The sequence below is a fragment of the Saccopteryx bilineata genome, chromosome 3, assembly GCF_036850765.1.
Source record: "Saccopteryx bilineata isolate mSacBil1 chromosome 3, mSacBil1_pri_phased_curated, whole genome shotgun sequence".
NCBI classification, from domain to species: domain Eukaryota; kingdom Metazoa; phylum Chordata; class Mammalia; order Chiroptera; family Emballonuridae; genus Saccopteryx; species Saccopteryx bilineata.
This window is the reverse complement of record NC_089492.1, coordinates 286,064,292-286,091,854: the sequence shown is the minus strand read 5'-3', so window position 1 is coordinate 286,091,854 and position 27,563 is coordinate 286,064,292. Positions and strand designations below refer to the sequence as shown.

The following is a 27,563-nucleotide window of genomic DNA, read 5'->3' as shown; positions in this document are numbered from 1 at the left end:
ACCCTCAATGCAGAGCCTGTGTTCGGCCTTGGTGGTGGCAGGCAGGGAGAGCCTGTCACAAGCAAACAGAGTGACAGTAGTCTGTGCTACATGTGTTAGCAGATGAGCACACGTACAGAAGTACCCAGCGTGCGTGAGCGAGTGTATATAGCAGGATGTGTCATGTGTAAGTCTCTGAAATGGGTGGGAGCAATCAGGTGGACCCAGGGACAAGTGCATATGTGCATGTGTGCACCCATGCATGTGCGGAATCACGTGTGTGAGAATCCGAGCGTGTATGGCTGCGGGTGCACAGCACATGAGCATAAGGTGTGAGTGTGTGTTCACCAACAGGAGCTTCGAAGGCAGGGCAAGGGGCCTCTGGCGGGGGCTGGCCGCAGGGGCGGGGCGTGCCTTACTTGACAGTGGAGACGGTGCCCGTGGTGATTGAGTCTGTTTTGGAGAAGGTCGACTTCAGGTACTCGGGAGTGTTGAAGGGCAGGGAGGCAGGCGGCTCGGGGCCCGGCCCAGTGGCGCTGGGTGCACTGGGCACACTGGCGAGGGGAGCAGGAGCCAGGCTGGGCGTGGGTGGAACCTTGGCAGGGCCCGGCTTCTGGATGGCCCGGACGTCGTACTTGGAGGGGCGCCCCACTTTGCCGGTCTTGAAGGCGATGGCCCCGCCCATGTCGGGGCTGCCCTCCCCGGGTTTGAAGAGGTGCAAGTACTTGACATTCTCCAGGTCGTACTTAGATGGCTTCTTGTAGGTGCTCCCATTCTGGGGTCGCAGGTTCTCGCCCGTCTTCAGTTTCTGGATGAAGAAGTCGTACTTGGAGGCACGGGCCACCAGGCCCTGCATGGGGACGCTGCTGTGTGAGGGCAGGGGTAGGATGGTGGCCTTGGTCTCCAGGTGGGCCGTGTTGCTGGGCAGTCGCAGGCCAGGCAGGGGGCCCACGGCCTCCTTGCCGGCTCGTTCCTCGGCCTTGGTGCTGTGGGCCGGCCAGGAGAGCTGCTCACCGGCCTTGAGCTTGCGGATGTATTCCTCGTACTTGGAGAAGCGTGCCCGCTTGCTGAGGGCGTCCTCCGAGGTGGGCAGCATGGAAGAGGAGGCCGCTTCGGGCGTGGGGCCCGCGTGGAGCTTGTCGAAGCTGATCTTCCTGGCCAGCTCGTCCCTGGTGTTCTGGTCATCGTAGCCAAACATGCCAAGGAACTCGGTCATGGTGGAGGCCGCGTAGTCCCGCAGGGAGGAGGCCTCTCCTATGGTGGGGAGGATGGGCAGTCACCTCTGGGAGGGAGCAGGGAGCCCAGGGACAGCAGCCCCCCCCACCAAGTACATGAGCCCCCACCCACGGAGGGAAGGGGCCAGCGTGGGGAAGGGGCGGAGTAGGACATGATCTATGGACATTTGGCTCACTTGTTAGGTTTTACGACTCTTAAATTAATTTGTTTAAAAAAAAAGTAATTAATACTGGGGTAAAATAAAACGAGTTCATCAATGCCAGGAAAATCAATTTCCTAAATGTTCTGGCCGATGGCTTTTCAGTACATTAAACAAAGTTTCATAAATGTCTCCGCTCTCTCGCCTTGGTCTAATATGAAAGAGAAGTTATTTTACTGGAAGTAAGGCCAGGCCCAAACCGGCCTCCAGGGGTGGGGGTGAGGACAGGAGCCAGGGACAGGTAGGCTGCGGGAGCACCTGTGGGTGGGGTTCGGGGCTGGCCTGGCAGAGCCTGCCTGGAGGACCCTTCCTGCTCCCTACAGATGGACACATAGGTACCCTATCCCTGGGAGGATTGGGCTTTGTGGCCCCTCTTCCAAGAACCCCAAATTACTAGTGGTCCCAGGCAGCAGGGCTGAGGAGGGCAGAGACCGGCCTCCGTGCGCACTTGGAGTCACTCAGGGCTCCCACCGCAGCCACGACTTAGGAATCCTTCAAACCTCCCATCACCCTCTGGTCACTTGTGCTCATTCATGCACAAGGGTGGGCCACCCTGAGGAGGGTCAGGGCCGGGGAGACTGGTCCTGCTGGCCCAGGGCAGCAAGCCTGAGTGGAACCCATCTTTCTGCGCCCCCCCCCCGCCCTGTCCATGCCAGGGCTCACTGAGAACCCTGGAGCAACCTCCCCACCGGGAAACACATGTGCACACACACAGTCAAGCTCACGTCTAGGCAACCTGCCGACTCTACAGACGCACACGGGCACAGCACCTGAACCCCATGCCCAGCTTTCCAAGGCCAGTCTTAGGACGGTGGGAGGTGAGGTGACCCGACTCCTCAGGGTCTCTCTCTGGAAACACCTCCTTCCACACACAACCTTCCACCCCAGCGGACGTGTGACTCCTCAGCACACAGAAGACGCTCCTTCCTGTACAGAACACTGGCTGAACACCTACTATGTGCCCCACCCTGAATCAGGCCCCGGGAGAGGTGTGTGTTCTTTCTACACCTGTCAGAGCCAGCACACCTGGGCACACTCAAGAGGGGCAGGACTTCGGTCAGGGGGAAGATGTGGCCAAAGACAGAGTGGGTGGCGCAGGACTCCGGCAGGGCAGCGGTAGGGGGTCTCCCCCTGACCCCCCACCCCAACCTGCCAGGTCTGGAATCCTCAGACCTCACCTAGAGGTGGTCTCATACAGCTAGACTGGGCTTGGGCACAAGAGAGAGCCCAGCAGGATGTGGAGAGGCTCCGAGCTCCCAGGGGTGGGTGGGGAGAGAGTCCTGGGGAGACTGGACCCCACTAGGTGCGAAGAGGACAGTCATTGGCAGTCCATGGCACCTGAGGTGGGCCCAGTGGCTCAAAGAGCCAACCGACAGCTGTCCTCTGGGGGTGGGGTGGGGCGATGGCCTGTGGGCCGGGCTGCTGTCCTGACCTTAAGCTACAGGGTGCTTGGGGCCCAGCCCCAGAGGAGTGGGCTCTTGCTGTCAGATTCAGTGGCTCAGGGGCCAGGGAAAGGGGCTAAAAATAGCTGGAGGCAGCTGAGCCCTCACTATATATGGCAGAGAAACAGAAGGCCTTGAAGGGCAGGCGGCTTAGAGCAGGGAGGGGGACAGGCAGGGGTCCTGGGGGCAGCCCCCAGGCCTGCACACCCCAGCCCGAGGGCCCGAAGGAGGCAGCATAAGGGCCAAGCCCACGGTGGGTAACCACGAGGGCTCCGGCTCGAGCAGGCTCTCTCAGGGCCCAGGGCTGAGCAGACCTTCCCAGGTGTCACGTGAAGTCTCACTGGGACTCCAACCAGAGGGGTGAGGCTGGGGGTCAGGAGGCCACCAGTCTTTTCAGCCCTATCTCCTGGCATCTCTGCTCCCCACTCCCTGCAGGAGAGGAGGCAGGAGGGAGTCCAGGGCAGAGGTGGGTGAGCGCAGAGCCGGGGACGGGAGGGGCCGGGGCTCCGGAGGGACAGTGGCCCTTGTCCCCGCCCCTCCCCTCTCCTCAGGCCCAGCGCAATCACCTTGTGTCTGGGAACCGCAAGGGCTTTTCCTATCAGAGGAAACTGAAGGTCACACTTTTCCTCATTGATCTTGCAATGTTTGTTAATTACTCTGTCACTGATGTGGCGAAGGATAATTAAACAGCTCTGTTTATATCTTATATGCATAATTATGTGGCTGCGCAGGGCTCCCCGCGCGGGGAAGGAGATGCGCCCCTCACTGCAGGGGGAAGGGGACCAGGGAGCAGGCAGGGGAGGCTCAGCCACCGGCCTGGGAAGGAAGCTGGGGAGCTGAGAAAAGACCCCAAATCTTGGCATTTCAGTCCTAAGGGTGTCCCCTTCCCACTCGGGACCTCAGCCCTCTCTCCCCAGAGCAGAAGGAGCTCGGGGGTGCTCTGAGTCTAAGGACAAGGAGACACCAGAGAAGCTGGGCCTTCGCCACCTCGTGGGAAAGAGGTCAGCCAGAGGACCGTGTCCGGGGCAGGCGGGTGTAACGGGATCTTTGGTCAGGGCCAACCTGTGGCCCTGTGCCCTGCCCAAGAGGTCCTGCTAAGGATAGCCAGGATCCCTGAGAAGGAGAAGGTGGGTGGTGAGACAGCGGGAAAGACATCAGGGAGGAGACGTGGCAGAAAGGGAGGACAGGCCTGTCCCAGGGCCACTCGGAGGGAAACAGCCTCTGTGACGGTCAGCTTGTGTGGTACTATCTCCTCCACAGGCTCCTCCCCCCATGGTGTGTAGCTGTCTACCACACACTGTCCGTCTGTCCACCTCCACCGGGTGTGTCTGTCTACCCACCTATCCCCTCCTTCCATTGCTTCCTGAAGACCCACTGTGTGCCCAGCAGCCCCCACCCCCAGACCTGCTCTCACACTTGGAAAGCTGCCTTTTCAGACCCTTCCCTTCTCACCCCCAGTGTTCCCCCTGCCCCCTGCCGACATCCCCATCCTGGTCACTAGCGTGGCCCCAGCCCACGTCCTCAGAGTCCTCGCTGGGTCGGAACAAGGTGCCAATAATCGGAACAAGAGTGCAGGAAGCGGGCATGTTCCATGGACACAGCCCTCCTTCCCCACTGGGCCTGCTCACCAGGTTACATCCTGTCCAGGGCCTCAGACACCCACCTGTGGCGTGCTTGGCACTGGGGCCGCTGTCGTCCTTGGAGGCAGCCCTGTCTATGTCCTTGTCCTCTGCCACGCTGCTGTCCTTGGGGAGCTCCTCGCTGTGGTCCTCCTCGTCGCTGCAGCCCTGGGGCTGCACCATGTAGACGCCCTCGGGCGGCAGCTCCAGGCCCTCGCGGGCGGGCCGCGCCAGCACGGGCGCAGGCTCGTCACTGTACTCCCCGTTGACCCACTTTTCAATCACCGCCCGCCTCTTGTCTTCTTCACTGCGTGGGGCCCGGGCCGCCTCCGCCTCGGGGGCGCCACGCTCTTTGTCCTGAGGCCTCAGGGGGCCGCCCTCTGGGTGGGTGCCGACTTCCACCCCCTTCTCCACCACTACCTGGCGGCTCAGCTTGGCACAGATGGCGTTGAGCTTCAGGCCGCCTTTGCGCTTGGCTGCCATCGCGGGCTTGCCCGTGGCCGGGTCGGTGCACCGGGTGCCTTCAGCTGCGGAGATGGAGAGAGAGAGGTCAGAGGCACGCGGGCCAGGCCTTGGCCACCCACCTCCACATCCCCCGAGCTGGACGTCTTCCCAGTCATGACTCCGTCACCCTGCCCCGAGACCGCCTGGCGCACGTCCCAACCCCTCACTAGACAGTGACCTCTGGGGGGCCACACTTGCCCACTGCTCTGTCCCACAGCCTGGCACCAAGTGGGCACGTACTAGCTGGTTCAAGGAGTATTTTGTAAACAAATGAACAAATGAATGAAGCACTCGTCAAACACAAGGGGTAGTCTTTTTTCCAGCGCCTGGTTCCTGGAAGCATTTCCTACACTGTTTGGCCCCAGGTACCTCCTCTGAGAGGCAGTCCAGCCAGGCTCCAGGTAGCATACAGGCTGAGGGGCTGGTCGTGGGGCAAAGCCGGCGTGTGACAGCAGCCTGACCCGCCTGTGCGCGTCCACGCTAGCACACGGCCCGCTGGGAGAGGACGGCTGAGAGCCAGTGAGCAGAGCGGCTGCCTCCTGCCTTCCCGCCCCGCAGCATGCGGTTGGCACCTGTTCCCACCTGAGCGTTGCCCTGGCAGCACCCTGCCCGGCCCGCTGCTCCCTGGGCCCCACCTGACGCCAGCCGCTGCTCACTGGAGAGCCGTAAGCCCTCCATTTCTCCAGCCTTCCTTGTCAGGGTCCTCCCGGCCTCCTCAAAGACCCTCTCTGTCTCTTCCAGGCATCTTCTATTTCCTCCCCCTTCTCCAAGCCTCAACCGGGGCAGCCCAAGGACAGAGCTCTTCACAGCCCCTCTGAGTGCCACTTGTACTGGCCTGAGGCCCCTACTAGGCCTTCTCCGCCTCAGCCACCTCCTGCAGCCCCGGGAGGCCTGGCCAGTGTGGAGAAGCCGCCGCCTCAGCCGTGGGAGGCCATAGGTGCAGTGCCTGATCCCCGACCGGGACAGGCCGGTGCAGACACGGGGACCCTGATGAGGCTGCCTGAGCGCCGCCACCTCCCTTATGCCGCTGGGTGGGCTGCTGCGGTCCTGGGTGGCACATGGCAAGCCCACTCTGCGACAGCCTGGGGCCTGCCACCAAGGCCCACAAGGGGAGACACACATGTACCCATGTTGATTGGTGCAGCTGTCTGCCTGTCTGCCTATCTGTCCGTCCATCCATTTAGGGAGCTACTCCTACTGTGCATCCCTGTGGTGGAGCCAGGGGTAGGGAGGGCAGTGCCGCGACAGAGACTGTGCACAGGGAGGCCCCACCGAAGCTTCTCGACGGCAGGACTCCCTCACACGTCCCCCAACAGGAGCGGGCACGTCCAAGTCTCCACAGAGGTCAGATGTTAAGTAAGGAGAGGGGCCCTGCTCTCCAGTCCATGGTTAGAAGAGGCTTCGCCATAATGGATCAACACCCTAAGACCCCCCACACCTGGAAGCCCACTGAGAGACACAGACAGGGATGGCCATACCTGCCTGCCCACAGGTAGACTTGGCTTGTACACATGGAGAGTCGTCCCCAGTGACACAGACCACGCCCAGTGACCTCAGAGCCTTGCCTTGAAGCCAACTGCCCATGTGTGGCCTCACTTGGCCCAGAGTGGCCCAGTGACCCCAGCCCAGCCTAGCCCAGCGTCAGGCAAGGGTCAACTTAGCCCAGTCCTGTGGCCCTGGCTCTGCCGGGCTCCACCCTTGCCCGAGCCAGATGCCCGCTCTACCCATGTAGGTCCACATCTCCAAGTTCGTGCAGCCCACACCCAAGGCTCCAAGCACTGACATGGGGCTCCTTCTCGAAGTCCAGGGATGGGGCCCCTAATCACACATCTCACCCAACCGCCGGGCCAGCCGCCAGGCTCCGTGACACCGAGTTTCCTCCAGCCGGCCTACGGAGAGCAGAACAAGCCCCACCTGGCCCCCTCTGTCCCCTGCCCTGGTGGGGAAGGGAAGGGTGGGAGTGGGGACGCCTGCTCTATTTTTACTGGGAGGTAAGCAGCCAAGTGTGCATGGCAGACGGCAAATGAATCTATAAATATTTATCCCAAGGAAGAGGGAAGCAGAAGCTCCCAGGCTGCACTTGCTGCTGGTGACACCCCCTCCCCGGGCCCCCACCCATCCTGGAGCCTCCTGGCACTTGGGCCCACCCAAGCCCAGCCCACCCTCTCCTGATCTCGGCCGTGTGCCTGGCGTGGTCCCCCCTGGGCCCCGACCAGCTGTGATGCAGCTGTGTACCCCGAGCCCACCCCCAGCCTGCAGGCCCCTTTGTTCTACCTACATCACCTACACCTGCCCTCCAGCTGCTGCTCTGCCCCAGCCCACCTGCCTTCCAGATGTTGCCCTCCCTCTGACTCTACTTCTGGTCCCAGGGGTGGAGGTGAAGAAGGCACGTGGGCCTGGGGCGCAGGGCAGGAGGCAGGCTGTCCTCAGTAAGTGGGAATGCGTGCAAGGCCGGGACGGCCGAGGGGGTGTGCAAGAGCTGAGGCCCAAGCTGCTTGCCAGCCTTGCGGAAATATTGGGGCCTGCCCGCCCCATGGGGCCTTTCTCCCCTCCCTTGTCCATCGGGGCCTGGGACCTGCAGACTACCCCCCTTGTGGTCTGACCTCAGGCTCCTGTCCATGTAAACATTCCCTGACTTTCTTCCCTAAAATATAAACGCTGTGGCCAGGCCTCAATGGGAGGAAGCCATCCGTCCCCGGCCTGTCACTGCCCCTTTCATCTCCGTCCCACCACCAGCCTGCCCGCTGCTCTATTTACACTGGACACTTCCTCTGGGAACAATACTGCCCAGGAGGCAGGCTTGGGCTGGCGGGTGGAAGGCGGGGGGACTCCCATGCTGCGTACCCGGGGACGGGTGCCCCCGATGAGGTAAGGGGCAGGGCAGCTGGGGCGGGCCCGGCCAGGCCTGGGAAAGGAGCAGGGCCAGCACCTGCACACAGGCAGGCATGGCGGGCTCTCCCAGCCTCTGGCCTCTGGCCCAGGGGCTCTGAGATAGCTGGGGTGACCCCTGGAGGTGGCACTATACCTGGTTCTGGCCTGGCCCCTGGGGTCAGGCAGCCATGAGTTAGTTCATCGCCTGGCCCTGCCCCTTGCTTGCTATGGGCCCCCAGGCAAGCTTGCTGCCGCTGACAGGGCTGCAGGATTGCATGGTGAGAGGGGCCTGTCTGTGCCAAGCACAGAGCCTGGCCAGCAAGGGCCGGGGAAAAGGCGGCTGAGTCCTGGGAGGGCACCGACAGGCACGTGTGGTGCCACAACTCGGCACAACACCCCAAGGCCAGGAAACCACACCTGGCCAGAGGGGGAGGGGAGAAAGGACAGGCTGGAGGGCTGGGCTGGGGGCCCATGGCCCTCTCAGGAACCAACAGTCCCTCTCTAGCTCCCAGGGAAAGACCCTTCCCTTTCAGCACTCCAAAGTCAACAGGCTCCTAGCAGGCAGCTCTCATCTCGGACCTGAGTGGGCCCGGCTCGGGGTGGGGGAAAGAAGGGGCAGGACTGGACCATCCATGCCCCGTTCCCAGCCCTATCCCATGATGCCTCGTCAGGAGCCAGTACAGCCGGTGCCGCCACTGTTCCATTCAAAAGGGGAGGAAATTGATCCTGAAGCCACGAGATCGCCCCTGAGTCGGAGTTCAGGAAGGCCAGGGCGGCCAGGGGCTGGGGCCACCACGGTGTCCCCTTTCAGGCCACAGGTGGGCTCTAGGAAATCGTCGCCTCCTCACCCCCCACTCCCGGTTCCCACAACACGAAGCCCCCTAAAGTGTTAACAGCGATGGGTAAAATGGTACAGCAGATTGCTACAATAAATAATTTACTGATATTTATAAATATTCAAATCAGCCAGCTTCAGAAATCGAATGAAGGGAGGGCCTCAGGAGAAGGGCCTGTGATGGCAGGCATCTCATCCCCCCCCTCCGAAGGCTGGGGAAGGCCAGGGCTCTTGTCAGTTCTGGGGGGCGGGGGGCAGAGTGGCTCCTGTGGCTGCAGCTGGGCCTCTCATCCCCGATCGATCGCTGGGGACTAAGGTGCGGGCTGGGGGTGGGGGGTGGCCGAAATGGCTGCCCCTCCTCGCCTGGTCGGGGCCAGGCCTTCCCCTGCCCTGACGCAAGGGGATCAGAGGCTCCGGTGCCCATGGCTCCCGTCTCAGACCTGCGTGTCCCGTCTTGGGGGGAGCAGTCCCCAGGGGCTGGGCAGACCTGGCAGCCCCTCCTCACCCGTGAGTAATGCGTTTCGAGACTGGGCGGCCTGTCAGCGACCAGGCTCTGGGTGCTTTATGGGCTCTGCCCGGTGGCTCTGAACTCCCTGGTAGGAAATAAAGTTCTCCCTCTGCGTCCCTTCTAAACATTTCACTCAGTGGAAACGGTGTTTAAGAAAAATGAGGACATATTTCTTCCTAAGGATGCAGTGTCCCCTTTGGGCGGCCTAATGCCCGCTGTATATCAGGAGGTGGTGAGGCAGGGGCCGGACACCCGTCACCTGGGGTGGGGGTGCTCCAGGGCCCACCTGCCTGTCAGGCACTGTGGGGTCACTCTGGTGGCTCTCCCGGACTATGCCACCTATAGGGAGGCAGTGGCTGGCACCCCCTGAGCACCTCCCTGGTGCAGGGGACAGTGCTGGGCACTTTAGAGTGTCAGCTCAGTGATCCCCAATATCCCCACAAGGCCATTGTCCTGTCCCCATTTCCAGATGAAGAAGCAGAGCCCACGAAGTTGATAACTGCCCGCGGTCACCCAGCGTTAGTGCTGCAGTTGGATTACTACCACTGAGCTCGGACGTCCAAGGTCGCGGTCTGAGCTCTCCCCACCCCTACCCACACACACCTCCTACAGCCTTCCATCCAGGGGGCAGCGACGCTGGGGCTTCTCCACCCTGCCACGCCTGAGAACGTGAATTTGCCAGGTCACGGCCCCAGTGTCCGGGGGCTGTGCCTAGGTGCATTCAACACACTCTCTGAGCTCCTTCTACAGACCAGGCCCTGGGCTGGGTGCTGAGGGTACGAGGTGAGCGAGACAGGCCGTCGTCCTGCCCCTGCGACAACAACTGTTCAATTCAGATGAGGGGCAGACCTTCAAGTCATGGCAGGTAAAACCGCCGTGCTGAAAAGTTTAGGGGCCACAGGAGCGAGGGGTGTGGGAAACAAGGAAGGATTCCTGAGGGCAGAGACTCCACTCCCTGCCCCCCCCCCCCCCCGCAGGCTTCCTGAGTGGCTCCACACTCCCTCCCAGCTCTCTCCCCTCCCCAGCATACGGCCATCTCCCTCTTTTTTTTTTTTTTTTTTAAAATTTATTTATTTATTTTTTACAGAGACTGAGTGAGTCAGAGAGAGGGACAGACAGACAAGAACGGAGAGAGATGAGAAGCATCAATCATTAGTTTTTCATTGCTCATTAGTTTTTCATTGCATGTTGCAACACCTTAGTTGTTCATTGATTGCTTTCTCATATATGCCTTGACCGCGGGCCTTCAGCAGACCAAGTAACCCCTTGCTGGAGCCAGCGACCTTGGGTTCAAGCTGGTGGGCTTTTGCTCAAACCAGATGAGCCCGCACTCAAGCTGGTGACCTCAGGGTCTCGAACCTGGGTCCTCTGCATCCCAGTCCGACGCTCTATCCACTGCGCCACCGCCTGGTCAGGCCGGCCATCTCCCTCTTAACAGTCCCCTCCCCATCTTCTCCAGCTGTGGCCCCCTCTCCCAAACAGAACCTGTCCCCCAGGGGAGGGGTGTCCTGCCCTCTTGGGCCCAAACCCACCCCCACCTGGGAACAGGAGGGCCTCCCAGCTTCTGGGGATGGGAGGAGTGGTCACTGTTTCCCCACAGGGCTCTCAGCCAAGTGCCCTGGTCCCCAACAACTCCAAGCTGTTGGGGGGGCCTGCCGCGCCCTACTTGCCCCCCTTTGTTTATTTATTTATGATTTTTTAGTCCAGTTAAAAGGTTTACTATCCAGACGCGTCTAAGTGGCCTCACTTAGCGTAAGTAACTCTATAAATCAGGGGAACTGTTAGCATCCACCGCACAGGCTGGCTATCAATCTCCCCCAGGTCACAGCCAAACAGGAAGGGGAGAAAAAAAAGAGTTACCACCCAGGGGAGATTTAAAACACACACATGGCGTGCACACACACGGGCCATGTGCGCGTGCACACACTTGGGCGTCTCTGCGTTTGTGCAATCACATTAGAGTCACATGTGCACATACAGAGCAGCCCAGAAACTGGCAATGCCGCACGTGGGCACCACGACAGAGCAGACACGGTTCCTGCAGCCCGACGGGGACACGGAGCCTGAGGGTGGGTCTCCGGGGGGACTGGCTCTCTGTGCCCAATCTGCCCGGCCCAGGCAAGTGGCTCTGAAGAGCTGTGGAGGGAGAGGCCTGCTTGGTCCTGGCTGGGTCCCTGTCCGTGGCCCCTGCCTCTGCCAAATCCTAAGGGACCAGGTTTTCCCCTTTTGTGTACACAAGGTAAGCAGGGAGACGAGGCCAAGGAGAGGGGCAGGGAGGCTGTCAGCTGCGGGCCACTGCAATGGGGCGTGCTGTTGTCCCAGCCCTTCCCACCTGCCTAAGGCTGGGCACCCCCTAGACGCAGCCCAGGTCTCAACAGGGCAGCACCGTCCAAAGGAGTGACCGGCTTCCATGCTGAGAACGAGAGGATCAAGGGAGCCAGGGAGAGGTGGGGGCCTGGGGCAACCTCTCCACAGTGGCCGCGGCAAAGCCCTGACTTTTCACTGAAGCAGGTGTGGCGGCCGGACGCGCGCAGAGCCTGGACGTGGGCTCCCACCTCATCCCCAGAGGGGTCTTGGTGGAAGACCCCATTAGCAACTGGAGTGGGGAGGCCACTCCCAGGCACCCTCGGCCTCTCCTGGCATCCCTTCTGGGTCCTCAGGGCGAGAGGGCAGGCAGCCCGAGGGGGGCAGCCCCCCGGGCCCACCTCCTCTCCCACCTCGCCCCCGAGGCCACCCTGCTCACCCTCTGCCTGCCCGCTGCATCTCCCATGAACTCTATTTCTCTTTCCTCTCTGAAAACAACTGAGCTGTAAATACTGTTTAACCTTCTCTCCCCCTCCCCCCCACCCCCTCCCCTCCGCACTATAAAAACACAAATATGCCATAACTCAGCCGGCCAGGCCGCCCAGCCTCCAACATGCCCCGCGCCCGGGCCTCTCAGGAAGGTCATTACAAACGACTTTCCGATTCACTGCTCCTGAAATAATTTTGTGTATTAAAACCTGAATCTGCACTTTCTGGGGCCGAAAGCCTCGCTTAATTATGGCGGGTGTCCTTGGGACGGACAGTGATCCTTCACTCGCCAGCCAGCCCGCGCACAGCCCTCCGCCCGCCCGCCCCCCTCCCTGGGCCCAATCTGTTTTCAAAGTGTGTCTGTCCTTTATTAAATTGTTTTCTTTTCCACATTATCAGTTGCCATGGAGACCTCATCTCTCGGATTATTTGAATTTCATTATATCTATTGATTTGGGAGCATTTCATCTTTTTTATTGTTTTTCTGTCAATTTTCAAAACGAATAACCATCTAATTTGCGTCAGCGCTGATTATGTTTGTCCCTCAATAGAGGTCGGCAGCTGCGCTGGGGAAACAAATCAATGAAAAACCATCATAAAACTCCCCACTCCAGTCTCCAGGATGTGTGGGTGACATTCCACGCCTGCGAGAGACACACTCATCAGCTCCAAGTTCGGCGACGGCGGCATCGGCGGCGGCTCCGCTCCGCGTCCGCCTCCTCTGGCCTTAATATTTAATTTTGCGATTTGGGGCATTATTAGTGGTGTTTTTATTAGTGCGTGTGCACGCGAGTGTTTGGTCGTGGGCCGGCTGTCCTGTTCATTTGTGGGCGAGGCGGGGGAACCCCCGGGGAGGGCAGGGAGGACGGCACCCCCCGGGGGTGCGGTGGGAAGTGGAGAGAAGGGGGAAAGCCCCGAGGAGGGGAGGGAAGGGGAGGGGAGAGGACAGGCCGGGGTGGGGGGCCACGATGAGGGGCTGGAACGTGGTGGGGGGGACACACACACATGCGCAGAAGTGGGACGGAGCGGCGAAGGGGAGGAAAAGAGGGAATTCAAATTGCTTACTTTGTTGGTTTTTTTTAAATAATTTATGCAATTTTAAGCATTTATGTATAAATTTTTTAATAAGCCACCCTGGAGCAGGGTGGCCATTAACATCCCAACGTCCTTCTGTCCAATGGGCAGGCGGAGAGGATCAATTTCTGAGAGTACTTCCCTTTTTTATGACATGATAAAATGCTTTTAAAGCAACTTACACAAATATGGAAATTTTTTTTTCTTTTTTTTCCCCTGTCCCCTCTCCCTTCCCTTAACAGCCTCCTCACCCACCCACGGGGGGGGGGGGTAGCGGGGGGGGGCATGTGCACACTCACACACTTGTGCTCACGGTCCCTCTCCTGGTGGGGTGGGGGGCAGCGGGGGCTGGCAGGGAGACAGCCCCAGTTCTAACTGGAACTGGCCGCCCGTCCTTCTAACAAGGGCATAAACTTTCATTACCCATGCACGCAGTCAAAGACAATTTAGGGAAACGCACTGCTCGGAAAAGGAAAACCTCAGCGATTCCTGGCCCGCACTGCTGCCGTCCGGGGGCTCTGGCCTCCAGCGCCAAGGAGCCCAGGCCCTGGACCTCGGGCCCCGTGGACAGGAGGCAGGGAGGAGGAGCCCAGGCCCTGGACCTCGGGCCCCGCAGGCCCTCGTGCGAGGCCAGCGCAGAGGGAGAGGAGAGACCGGATGTGTGGGCGCAAGGGTCTTCACCTCGGCTAGCCAGGCGCGCCCTGGCGGGTGGGGGTGGGCACCTGGTTGTGCCCCCTCACAGCCCTTCCCTGAGCCTGCCGGGTGTGGGCCCTTCAGGGCAAGCACAGGGCTCTCCACTTCTGCTGCCCAGCACCGGCCCAGGGCAGAGGCTCGGCTGCGTGGATGGAAGGACAGACAGAGGGACTGAGCGCAGACAGAGCAGGGAAGCGGGGCCCAGAGGCCTGAGGTCCCCTCAGGGACCCGCCCGAGCAGGGAAGAGGCTCTCTCCAGGTGTCACCCTCTCTGGAAGCAGGTCTGGGGCAGGAATGCCTGTGGGTGGAGAGGGTTGGGGTAAACCAGAACAAGAGGGGGTGGCCCGGACAGACCACCCCTACCCTGGCCCCAGGCCCTACCTCCCGGAGACGAGCCAGGCCTTGTGAGAAAGACAACAAGTGGCCCGTGCCCAGGCTTGGAGACAGCCCTTACTTCCATGTGCCTTTCACCTTGCAGCCCCTCCTCCTGAGGGAGAACAGGGCGGGGGGCTCGGGGGTGCACTCTACCCGTGGTCTGAGAGGGAGGACGCCGCTTCCCAGCAGTGGGCCCAGAGCCCTCCCCCACCCAGCTACTGCTGGACGGCCTCCAGCCCTCCGAGAGGACGCAAGAGCACCTGGCTTCCCAAGGACACGCCCGACGTGGGACACTCGGCCCCCTCTTACAGCTTGCCCCTTTACGCCAGTTCCATCTCTGCCCTGGGCCTCCGTGTGCTCACGTGAAACAGGGCTACTGAAGGGATGACGCGGGTGATATGCCTGGCACAGGGCCGTGCCGTGCCTGGTGGCTGCCACCAGACTGGATGGGCACTGTGAGCAGGGTCCCCACCTCCGGGGCGGGAAGGGCTGCTTCCTCCTCGGCCTGCCAGGGCCTCGAGTCCTGGTTCACGCGGCCCTGCCTCTGCCCAGGCACCCGGTGGCCCTGGTGTCCTCCTGCTTCCCCAGCTCCCAAGTCCCTACATCCCCCTTGGCCTTCTCCTGCCTAGGCCATCCGGGCCCTACGACCCTCTCACCCTGGACCGCTGAGCGTCTCTCAGGAGGCGTCCCACCTTCGGGGAGAGCCTGACCCTGGGCTGCCCAGGAAGGGCCGCACCAACCCGGTGTTCGGCAGTGAGGAAGCACCCTGGTGTGTCCAGGCCACCCCCAGCCTTCAGCGGGGACTCGAGGGGAGCAGGGCTGTACCCACCTTCCTCCTCTTCTGTGCTCAGACCCCCCTCCCCACAACTATCATTAAAATAACAAGTTTCTGTTACAATCTAAACATTCCCACATCGCATAAAGGGTTATATTACACCCGAGTCACTCCCGGGCCGTGTTTGCACAGAAAAGCTCACGGCAGGTCCCCCCTCCTGACGAAGTGACTTATTAAAGTTTAAACAGTAATTAACAGAACAATAAAAATAAAGGGATGTTTGGGGAGTCATAGCGCACACAGGGTTTTTGGCAGTGCCAGCAGTTTCTCTGTGCCCTGCGCTGGCAGCAAAATGCGACTGGGAAGCCAGGGGGGACAGAGGCCGGGCCACTGCCAGGGCCGGGCTGGGGAGACGTCAGGCCTAAAGGGTGAGGGACTGAGGCCGGAGGTGAGGGGGGGAAATGAGGGGTCTGGAAGGTCCATTCGGGGTCTGCACGAGGCCGCTAGCCTGGGTCTGCAGTGGCAGAGTGGGCACCGCATGCAGGAGAGGGGGTCTGACACCAGCAGGCCGTCTGCCAAGCCGGCTCCAGAAGCTCTGTCTGCGGTGCCAGAGCCCAGCCTGGCCCTGGGCACTTCCGGGAGCCCAGTGCCTCCCCTCCATCATATCCAGCCAAGTCCAGCGCGGTCCTGGTGGGGGGAAGTGTCAGGTACTGTGCACTGCGGCTTCGTCAGACCCTGCAGTTTATGATTCCCGGGCTGGACCCCAGCTACTCCGGGCTTGTCTCCCAGTCAGTCAGGTACCTCTCCCTGCTCCTGAGGCCGGGGTGATGCAGCAGCACCAACCGAGAGCTCTCCTGAAGCCTCGGCCCCTACTGAGCATGAGTACGGACTCAGGGGAAAGGCCCCACAAAAAGGGAGGAAGCACCCGGCCTGCTGGGCCAGCGTGGGCCCCCATGGCTGGGATCCTCCATTGCAGAGGTTTTCAGGGAGATGGGCACAGGGCGCTGGCCAGAGGCCAGGACACCCCCTGGGCAGGCAGGCCCAGCCAGTCACCCTTCAGTTCTCCCTGCCCAGGGTTCCACTGAGAGGCCCAGACACCTGGCTGGTGTGTGTGTGGGGGGAGGCGCAGAGCCAGGGAGGAGCCTCAGAGAGAGGCAGGGCCCCCCCTGGAGGAGGCCAGCTTGCCTGGGGGGCTGGGGAAAAGGGAACAGCAGGAACCCTTGGTGGCCACCATACATGTGTGCTATCTCATGCCAGTCAGGTAATGGAGAACAAGGTACTGCTGGGCTGGCCCTGGACTCAACAGGTCCCCAAGCTGTCCTCTCACTTCTCCACCCCCCCTCCCCGGTCCTGTCCCCTCCCCCTGGGCCCTGTCTGTCACAGGCTAAGTTGAGGGGAAGGATGCTCTCCCACGGATGTTCTCTGACCTTACAAACCCCAGAGCCGTGACCAATTTGGCCGCCCTAGCCTGCCCACTGACCATGTCTGCCCTGCTCTCTCTCTTCACCACGTAGCACTTATTTCCAAAAGCGGGTTTTCAGTATGGGATCCCCAACTCAGGTTCTTCCCACACGGCAGAGCAAAGGGCCGACCTGTGGACACCATGAGGACCACGAGAACACTCTACAGCCTCCTCCTGGCCTTCTCTGTCTCCCTCTGTGCCTTAATGTGCAACCTGCCTAGGCCTGCTGCAGCCTCTGTCCACCTTGGCACCTGCCTTTGACAGCCTGGACTGGCACCAAGCCCAGAAGCCAGTCCCTGGCCCAGGGCAAACCGCCCGCCGGGTCCCTGGCACAGGCTCCCATGCTGGTTCCTCCACATCACAGCCCCAGGGGCTGATGTGAGCAGCTGCGAGCCACACGTGGAGGTGAGATGCTGGGTGGAGGCCAGAGACGCTTTCTAACCGCATGTCTCCTGAGATCTGGCCCTGGCTGGGCCCCCATGGTGCCTGGCCATCCCACTGCCTCTCACCAAGGCCCTTGCAGACACAGCCAGCAAGGGACACAGCGGAGTGCAGTGCCCCGGTGACCTCAGGGCCACCTGGGCTCCAGGCACAAGAACTTTGCCCTGAAGATGTGAATAGGAGCCAGCCGATTCCCCCCAACCTCACCCCACCCACCTCCTCTGGGGTGGAGCTCTGTGTGGCTCCACCCCCTGCCCCACAGTGAGTGACACATGTCAGAGCCCAGGCAGAGAGATCAACAAGGGGGCAGGCAAATGCTACCCAAGCCCCAGCCGCTCTGCTTAGGAGCCAGGCTGGCAGGAACAAGAGGCACTTGACCCCCCTCGCCGCTGGAGGAAGCCGACTGAGTCACCCAGTGCCCATGCTGGTGGAGTGGGGCATGGAAGGCACACTCAGGGTTAGGAGAAGGGCTGGCGGAAGGCAAGGCTCTGAGGAGGGCTATAGGGACAGAGGGCCTTCTAAGAGGGACGCTCCAAGCTGGGCAAGCTGTGATCAGGTGGCTCATCCTCATCAGCTCTGTTTCTAGAACTCTCCACCTTCTCCCTGGCCCCGGGGGTATGGCAAGGAGCTTTGACTGCACAAGGAGCTAGCTCCCCAGGGTGGTGGCTGTCCTGGCAAAGGCTGTGCTAGATTTGCATTGAACTTTGGAACCAGAAGGGGTCTGAGGCCCGAGAGGCTGAGCGACTCGTCGAAAGCCCAAGCCACTCACTCACTCGTCAAACCCGGAGACCCAGTTCCCGAGCTGGGTCCTCTCATGGCCAGCAGATCAAACTGCAACACGTTTGTGTTTTGCAGGGGAACTTTCTGCAGCCTGGGGAGACTGCTCCAGGGCCCACCAGCCCCCAATACTACAAGAGTTCTCTGCTGGCTAGGCTTCAAGTCTTCCACTGGCCCAAAGGGACCCAGAGGGCTCCAAACCAGCACGTCTGGGATGCGGGGTCTGGAACTCTGACTCCTCAGCTCTCCAAGGGAAGCATGGTGGTCTGGCTGTCTGCGGCCCGGCTTAACCCCTATACATGGGTAGGACACATGGGTGGGCGGTCACGAGAGAAAGAGAGTCCCGGGTCAGGGGGAGGGGGCTTCCTCTTGCAGGGACTTGTGTGGGGTGCTCTGGAGGGGAAACAGGGCAGGCACCATTCTGGGATCAGAGCAAGGGCCTGGGGGAGAGAGGTCCCTGAGGGCGAAGGTGGGGATGGCAGCACGGGGCAGCAAGGTGCTATGGGTGACGGTGGCCAGCCGGCAACCCACCCTCCCTACAGCCCATCTCCATCTACAACCCCCTTGCTGAGGCCGGCAACGAGGACATGAGGGGACTCATTTAGGAGTATTTTTAAAACTGTGGCCCTGGTGACGGGGTTTAGCAGTTGTCAGCCATCTGGAGTACGGAATTACTGTCACCTCCCTGATCCTATAGTCCCTAAACCCAAAGCTGGTTACAGCGTGGGGGGGGGACGGGAGGCAGCAGGTGGGTGGCGGGGGGCCCTGTGTTGGGGAGGCACCCACCGGCCTGGGGAAGCACCTTCCCTTGCCCTCGGAGGGGGCCTGCGGCCCGGGGAGGGGCCTGCAGAGCCCGGTGTCCTCTGTGCCCACTCGGGCTCCCCCACCCCCTCACGCACGCTCACTCCCTGGGCCGCGCCGGCTCGCGCAGGGGCCGTCAGGTAAATTAGATCTGAAAGCTGACAATTTCTGACCATATTTCCTTGATTATTTCAAACAAATGCACAGCAGCCGCTGTAAGGAGATTAAAGTGACATAAACGTCCCGAGTGGGAGGGGGGAGGGCAGAGGATTCAGGTCACCCCCATCCGTCCCCCGCCTGACAGACGCTATATCGCTATCCAATCCAATAAAAAATCCCCCCCTTTTGCTTTAATTAATTTTACAGCTAGCTTGCTTAATTACTTTCAATCAAAATCCTCCTGCCATCGCAAAATTAGAGATGGTTGAGCTCCATTAGCCTAAATTCTTCATTTCCATATAGAAAAGAGGCTGTCTGCATAGCCAGCCTGGGCCCCTGGCAGGACAGACGCCCGTCTGTCCGCCCGCTGCCAGCCAGCCCACTCCTGGCTTCCGTTCCACGGCTGTCTCTGGCCTGCATGTCCCCCATCACGCTCCTCCACCACTGCTCCCTGGGCTGAGGGAGTGGAGGTCCAGGAGGGGTACACTCTACCCCCAACTCTCCGCAAGATGCGTGCGGGGACTGCAGAGCCAGGCTGGACTGCCAGGGCCGGCTGCTGCTCTTGGCAAATCTTACGGCCAATCCTGGGGTCCTGGCTCCCTGCTAAAGGGCCCCTGCGGCTCCCCCGACACAGCCCAGGCCCCTGGGTGCCCAAACCTGGGGCACACAGTTCTCCCAGGCTCTCTGCCTCATCCCTGCTCGGGAAGCAGAGCTCCCAGCCACACAGGAGCCCTTCCAGCCTTGGACTTTGGCTGTGGTCAGGATAGACCCCAAGAGCCAACGTCATCCAGGGTCCCCTCTCTGCTATTTCCTGACTGCAGTTCTTGCTCACTATCAGAGGGATGTGGCTATCCCCACAGACTCTGGTGTTCAGGGGGGGGGGCCCTCCTGGCCCTCCCATATATCCCTGGTTCCCAGACTGCAACAGCTGCTACTCCACCCCCAGCCTGGGCCGGTGGGTGCTGGGCTCTGTCCACATCCTGTGCTCCCCCCCCCAGTTCCCTTCTCCTCCCCTCCACCTGCCTCACCCTCATAGCCCCCAGCCCCAACTCCGGAAGCTCCACTTCATGTTTTCCAGGCTACAGCCCTGAGAGTCACTGCAGGGTCCAGCCCAACCTGGGCACCAGCTGATTAAGGATCTGCAACAGGATGTGGGGATTACAGGAAAACCTGGCTGTGGACCTACAGGGGCAGAGGGCCAAGTCCTGGCTCCGGACGCCCCTCCCCTTTCGGCACGCCCCTCCCTCCCAGCTGCCAAGTGCCTAGGAGGGCTGAGCCTCTGGGTCCATCCTAGGGTCTTCACTGGACTCTGTGGAAGTGGATACAAGGGGTCACATTATGGGACCCCAGGCTAAGTCTGGGAGAAAGGCAGGACCAAGATGGAACGAGGAAGGGTAATTAAACCTTCCCCAGCTGAAACCTGCCCCAGCTTCATAGGGACAGGGAGCCCACCCCGCTCCTCCTTCTCAGAGAATTGGTATGGAGGTAGAGTGTCCTGCGTCTGACTTCTGGGCAAAGGCACTGCACGGTGGGGAAGGACGCACTCTAAGCTCGGCCAGGCCCTTCCAGGCCCTTCCAGGCCCTTCCAGGCAGCGGGCCTTCCAGCCTCCCTATCGCTATGGCCGAGTGACCCTGGGATGTGAGGTCAGCTCTGGGCTTGGTGAAGAAGCTGAAACTGGACCTGTGGAGCCTATCTCCTTGGACACCAGGGCCCCACGGGGCAGTCTGCAGGCTCCTTGCTGGTCTGCTGTAACGGTTAACACAAGTCCTCCTCTTCCTGGGCCTGTTAAGTGTCTCAAGTACATCCCAAGCATCTACTAACACTGCCCCCACTGGCCCCAGAGACCCAAGGGGAATGGTGTCAGGTGTCAGGGAGCTCAGAGTGTCATGGGGAAGACAGAGCAGCCCCAGAGTGTCCCACACACCCGTGAGGGCACAGAAGGGAGGCCAGCTGTGAGTGCCAGAGAGGCTTCCAGAGTCCAGGCCCGGGCTGGCGCACCAGGGAAGGAGGGCGGCGAGCAGGCATACAGACATGCTGCCCACCGCAGCATGCTCTCCTGGGCTCCACTCCTCTCGCAGCTCTGCATCCAGGCAGGTCTACAGCCTTTCTCCTGCCCCCCTTCAGCAAGTCATCAGTGGAGGGAACTAGATAGCAGAAAAGGCAGGAGTAGTCCCCGGTCCCTGGTGGCACTTTCTGACTTCCTGGTCATTCTCCATCCCCCTGTGGCAGGGCTGAGCCACATTCCTGCTCGGCCTCTGCCCCCCATGCCAGGCACAGATGGCTTAGGTTGGTAGAAAGGCAGCTAGCTGGAAGAACAAGTTCTGGGCCACTTACCCACAGCTCAAAGGGGCATAGCCACAGTGAGGTGGCACAACTCACCAACCATCTCTGGCCTGCCAGCCAGTACCTGTGGAACGGGGAGCACCTGCCTCCTCTGCCTCAGGGCCTGGCTCCCCTCCTCTCTTGTGCATCCTTCAGGGGTCCCAACTGAAATGTTGCTTCCTCCAGGAAGCTCTCCAAGATGATCACATGCTGCAGGGCCCCCTTCCTCCCTCCGCCCTCTCACTGTGCCCTGCTCCGTGTGGTAGCACTTCTGTAACAACGTGTTTAATCACCTCTCCATCGCACTAGACCGTAGGATCTGCGGGACGGGACCGCTGTTTTAGCACAGCGCCTGACCCAATAAATATTTACTGAATGAATACAGAAAACTAAGTGCTTCTCAAGTTCATTTGGGGAAGAGCTGGGATCCGGTGGGTGGTGGTGGTGGTGGTGGTGGTGTGTGTGTGGGGGTGCGGCCTGGCTTCTAGACTAAACCCTGTGGAGCTCCAGGAACCATCCGTGCCTCCCTGAGGGGGACTGAGGCGGCAGCCCCTTCCCCTGTGTCTCTGACCCTCTTGGAGCTTTACGCTCACCTCCAAATGCCCTTCTCAGGGCTCTGCCAGCAGAACAAAGGAGGCCCCAGTTGTTCCAACGTTTCTCTGGGAGAGGAACAACTGTTAGCAGCCAGGCCCTTTCTGAATAAATCCAGCAACTGTTTGCAGCGCGGGGCAACTTTCTCTCCCCCTCCCGTCTCCTTCCCAAAAAGGAGAAAAGGAAATTGAAAAGAAAAAAAAAAAAGTGGGGAAAATCCCATCCCAAGCCCCAGGATCTCCCAACACCCGCATCAAGTCTGTCTGAAAATGTTATTTAACACAAAGAGGGCACAGGGACAGCCACCTGCTACTGCAGACAACTGGGACAGCCGCAGCAAAGGGTGAGGCTGTGAGATCAGGACCCAAAAAAAGGAGGTGAGGGAGTGAAGGATGGGGGGGCATGCTGGGATGAGAGAGAGAGACAGAGAGAGAGAGAGACAGAGAGAAGGGGCAAGAGGAAAGATCAGAGAAAAGGGAGAGAAGAGGGGAGGGCAGTGGAGCACCTGGCCCTCCCTGCAGGGAAGACTCTGAGGGTGAGGGGAGGGAGAGGCGGGAGACCCGCTGGGACACCAGCAACCGGAGTGCCCAGGCTGAATGGGGAGGTAGGAGTTTTCCAGGGGGCGGTGGATACAGTGGGGGCGGGGCAGGCGAAGAAGGGAAGGAGAAGTAGACTGGGAAGAGGGAGAGAGGTCTATTAAAAACCTCTCAGTGCATAACACAAAATGTCAGGGTTTATAGCTTCATTCTTGGCATTGCCGGGACTGAGAACCCTGCACAGAAATGTCACCGCTTGTCATGTTTAATCACCTGCTGTTTGTTAACACCTTCCCTGCAAGGAGCCTGTCTCAATCTGCCCCTGGGCCCCCAAGGGACCCGGAAACAGAAAACATCCCCGTCTCCTTCCCAGGAGTCTCTAGGGAGGACCTCCGTTTGCCATCCACCTGAAGGCCTCCCAGGAGCTCTAAAAGGACCCTTTTCCTATCCTGCAAAAGGACCCACGTGATCCAAACAAGGGGCTGTGACCTCTGGCCGGGAAGGGTGCATTTGGAGAGGCTGATCGCCTTTCTGTCTGTCTCTCCAAGGCTGTCTGTCCGCTGCCTAGTCCCCTCCTCCGGTTCCCACCCTGGGGATAGGAGAAGTAAAGGAGGCCCCCTCAGATCCCTGTCGCCTGGAATTCACCAGTCCGTCTGCTTGGACAGTAACTGCCACAGAACATCGCCACCGATCTCAGCCAAAAGGTCGAGAAGCGATGCCACACGACACCTCACATTCAAAGCCTCCATCCTTCCAGTGACAACCCCGGATCACGCCATTTGCGGTTCTGGCTTGGCTCGCTCGCTCTGAGCAGGCTTTGCCGGGTTGTTTAGACTGGGAGTTCTCAGCCCTACTGCCCTGTAATTCCTTCCTCTGCGGGGTAGGTATGGGGTGGGAGGGTGGACTAGACCACTGCAGCAGTGCCAGCCTTCCCAAGAACATCTGGCTGTCCCCCACCTCTGGAAGCACAGTGTGGTCAACACCAGGAAGAGCTGGCTTCTCACGCAGAGGACACCTGGGCAAACCCAATACAGCCCCCTGGCTCAACCTCCGTGCCGGGGGACAGCTGTCGGCACAGCAGCAAGCTTCTCCTGTCCGGTTCCCAAGCCAGCCCCATGCCTCCCAGCAGCGAAGAAGGTCCGTGGTGAGCTGAGCAGCAAGGGTCGCCCAGAGAACCAGGGGCAAGCTCCTGACCTTCCCTTCCAGCAAATCCTATGCTTTACCCAGACACGTCCCTGCCCAACGTGCACCTGCAAACCCGTCCGTCTCCCAGAGTTCACTTTAGATGGTCCTCCTGAAGAGCCCTACGTCTAGTGCATTCATGTCCATTTCACCGGCGACGGGTCGGAAGTCTCCCACTCACCCTTCCCTGCAAACAGATGGGCGCGCCCCTTGTGCAGGAGATGGGCAATATGAGTGAATGCCTTCAGCGGAGTCTTCCTCCAAAAGCTCTAGATGCATCTGCGTCAACAACTGCATTTCATCTTGCAGGGAAGGCCCGGGGATGTGTCCACATGTTACAGTAGGGTACATAGGGGGCCCAGAGACTCGGCCCAGGAAGCACAGTCAACGTGCAGGACGGGAAAGGTCCTCACCTCAACACTGCCACTGGGATGGTCTTGGGGAAGCCCCTCTGCCCCAGGGGAACGAAGCCTCACTCTGTACCTGTCTCCCTGCATCTGGGAACAAACCCATCAGTGTCTGAGGACCTCTGGCATCCCCACCTGTCAAACAGGACGGTTCCCTGTGTCTTTCTCCAAGGGAACTGACGAGGAGAAACAGGGTATTAGATGTGGCATGCCGTGAACCCCTTAGAAGGAAGGCCCGAGGTAAACTCTTGGGGTTCTGTTGTTGCCCACTTGCATGGTGTACATACATGTCCTATAGGTGGGGGGCGGGGGCTGGGGGTGAGGAGGAGAGGGGGTCGCAGCGGTGAGTCCTATGCCTGGCAGAGCTTTTCAGACAGGCCCTGTCGTGCCTGGGGAGGCGTGTGTGCACACCCACTTGAGTTCACACACACCTTGTGGAACGCAACAGCCCACAGAGCATGCCCTGCTTAGTGCTGGATGGTTGTAGGTGGAGCCAGCTGTAGGTGACCCTTCCTGGACATAGACTATTGGAGTTCATGAAGGGCTTGGGCTCTCCAGGACCCTGAGGGACGGGCATGTCCATCAGCCCGTCCTCCTGCCTCAATGACTAAGGAGGCAGGGTGTGTGGGGGCCTTTCCAGTCCTGGGCGAAACAGGGTGGCTGGTCACCTCGTTGCTAACTACCTGGTATGACAGTTGGAAACTGCTCCCGCAGCCCCCCCTTCTTGGGTTTCAAGAGAAGTGACCCGTCCCCTGGGAGAACCGACCACACAAGCCTCCTCAGGCCCAAGGCAGGCCTCTCTCACTGGGGGCTCGGAAGAGCTGGTCCCTGTCACCGAGAGAGACCCTCAGCACACATGGAACACGTCCTGCCAACTCACCAGGCCGCGGTGGAGCCAGGAGCGGGGCCCGGCCCCAGATTTGGGGGAGTCCCCCGGTCTAGAACTGTTTTGCCTGAGTCACTTGGACTCACCAGATGAACACAGCCTCCCCGCCAGGCCCCAGCTATAATCCTTTCATTAATTTACTATTGGATGGAAAATTACTCCTCACCCAGGAATTTAAGTTTTCATCTTAGTTTAAGTTAGATTCTTAAAGCAATTACCAAGGCATCTGGTGATGACTTCACCGTGGCAGCCGGGCCCTGGAGGGGAGAAGGGCAGTCCTGAGGCTGCACAGACCCCTGGTCCCCGAGGGGGGCACCCCAGAGAACGGGGGGCCCCAAACACCTGTCCTGGGCCCTGGGAGGGAAGCGGGGGGTACACTGTCGTCTCTGATATTTGCTGTTGGTGGAAAAAACTCCTTTCTAGCACCACCTGCCCCGTGAACTTACTGGTGACAGTTGTTGAAAAGCCTCGGCAGCTGGTGCCGCGGGAGCATTTTCTATTTTTAATTGTTTGATCAGAATATTAACTCATCTAGGCCCATTCCCAAGACACGCTTCCCAGCCAAAGGGTTTCCCCATTTCCCAGACCTTCCTTCCTTCTCCCTCTCTCGTCAGAAGTCGACTTTGAAATGAGTGACTGGCGACATAGACCTCCGTGAGGGCGCAAAGAAGCAGTGCGCTGGAGAGAAAGAGGGAGCCCCCCATCCTCTGGGTGAGGGGCCCCCGCACGGACCTCTGCTCTCTCCTCTCTGACCGCTGAGGGACAGGCTAGCTCAAGGACCCAAAGCCACTGCCCCCTGGACCTGACCCCCACTTTCCTGGTGAGACTCACCACGTCCTCCCCCTGCTGTGCTGCCCCACTGAACCAGTCTGCTCACTTGACAACTTTGAGGGCCAAGCAGAGGTGCCGGGGACACTCAGGAAGCCCCCAGAGAAGGGGTACAGGGAGGGAGGCACGTGCACCTTGGCTCAGACGGTCTGGCAAGAAGCTGACTTTCCTGTGAGCTACCATTTCCGAGGGAACAGGCAGGCAGCGTCTCTGTGGAGCCCCCAGAGAACCTGCCAGCGGCTCCTTTAGCCCAGCCCACCAGCGAGAAAGTTACACAACCCAGCCCCAGATAAGTGTCACTCAAGCTGGAGACGGACCACACTGCTGGGAAGAGACTGCCGGGGACAAACCCAACCCCTTGACGCCCTCGCCTCATCCTAGGAAGGCTTCCCACCCAGCACAGGGGCCACCTGGCCTCCTCTCCCCCTTCATGTCTCTGTCCCCAACTCCCCCCTGTCCCCCCCTCCCAGCCATGCTCTTCCCTCTCAAGGTCACAGGGCTGTCCACACCAGGAATATTTACTCACCAGACTGGCCCTGTTAGCAACACTCACCACAAATATGCTTTCTGATAAAGTTGGCAGAAAAAGTTCTAGAGCTGAAAACAATGTCAGAAAGCACCCCCACCCCCACCAAGTGAGAGTGAGGAGCGGCCTGCACGCGCGTCACCCGGGCAGCAGGCAGGCGTCTGGGGGGAGGCTGCTGTCACTCTTGCTCTCACTTTCCTCCTTCCTGTTTTACTTCCCAACATATAGCCTGTTGCCAGGGGCACAAGGGCTGGGGATGGTCCTAAGCTAGTAGTATTAAGTCTTGGACCCCAGAGGGCACAGCCCAGAAGTGGGGGCGTGGGGACAGGTCCTCTGCCACTTCCGGCCAGGCACTCTCTCACTCTCTCGTTCTCTCTCTCTCTCTCTCTCTCTCTCACTCTCTCGTTCTCTCTCGGTGGCCTCTGGAGGACAGGCCTGGCGGCCTCCCTGGGCTGTCTCACCTCACTGAGCCCCCTCCCCACTGCCTGCCCTCCCTCTGCGCGCATGGGCTTTAATGTTTTTATTACCTGTTTGACTCGCTGCCTTATTGCTTCTCCCCTTAATGGGGCCGTAACCGTGGAAACGAGGAATAAACGGCCACCAGAAAATGAGATGATTAAACAGGTCACCCTGGCAAAACAAACTCAGCCAAGGAACCTCTGGGGGTGGGGGAGGTAGGCTTCCTTCCCCCTCACCTCCCACCCCCACGGCCAGAAGGCTTGGACCAGATCCAGGACCAGCGACCCTATCCCTAGAATTGGGGCATGGACAGTGGGGCGCCCCCTGCTGGGCAGTGGGGTACCTGCCCAGTCCTTCCCCAAGGTTCCCTAGTCCCCCAGGAAAGCCCTGATCTGGAAGGAGCTGAAAATCACAGCCAAGGAGAAGTGCACGAAGTTTCAGAAGTCTTTCCCTGCTGGCTTCCTGGATGCCTCTCATCTTCTCACTGTGTCCGAGTCCCAGGCCCCAGCGCATGTCCTATTCCCAACCAGCATATTCCCTTCCTGGGTCCCCTTAGTTCATGGAGAACACCCTACAGAAAAGGCCGACACAGGCCCAGGCTCAATTCGGGAAGGTTTCCTCTAGGAATCCCTGGTCTTTGGAGTCACAGAAATTGTCTGTTCCCCTCCTCCATCCCTTTTCCCCAAAGCCAGGCAGGGCCGTCTGCCAAGAAAGGGCCCTTTGGCCCTGAGGAAGGGGTCTCAGCAGCCAAGAGCCCATGGTGCTCACTGAGACTATGGGGCCGGGAGGGCCCTCAGGGGGCAGCCCGTGGGAAGGGTTAAGAACAGACCCCACAGCCTGTCCTGGAGTAGCCAAAACGCCACGCCGGGGGGGGGGCTCTGCCCTGTCATTGTGGGGCGCATCCTCTCTCTGGAACTGGGTCTACTAAACCGGAGGGGACCCAGGACTGGAAGCAGGACCTACAGAGGATGGACAGGCTACAGTGAAGTCTGCTTGGGGGGAGATGGAGATGGACAAGGGAGGAAGTAGGGAGAGTCCCAGGCCACCCACTGGGCACTGCCCCCTGCCTCCCACAGGCCAAGTCTGACCTCACACCCTGATCCTCCCAGTCCCGAGCCACGGTCACGCTTAGTAGACAATTCAGGGCCCCCATTCAACCATTCAATGTCTATCTTGATCTTTACGCCCCTTGCCCCTTCATGCCCTCCCAAATCCCAGCCCCACTCCTTCCTGTAAATCAGGCTATAGAAAGCCCTCCGAGGAGCTAAAACCCAGCCCCCGAG

The 27,563-nt window shown here is 60.2% G+C and overlaps 1 protein-coding gene across 9 annotated transcripts in view; it reads right to left on the bottom strand.

Moving 5' to 3' along the window:
• CASZ1 (castor zinc finger 1) overlaps window positions 1-27,563 on the bottom strand; it is a 150,580-nt gene that overhangs the window by 22,678 nt on the left and 100,339 nt on the right. For all 9 annotated transcript variants that reach the window (XM_066270456.1, XM_066270457.1, XM_066270458.1 and 6 more), the window contains 2 exons: window positions 4,520-5,002; window positions 399-1,233 (listed from right to left, as the gene is read on the bottom strand). In XM_066270456.1, the coding sequence (XP_066126553.1) occupies window positions 399-1,233; window positions 4,520-5,002 (1,318 nt within the window). The remainder of the gene's footprint in view (window positions 1-398; window positions 1,234-4,519; window positions 5,003-27,563) is intronic.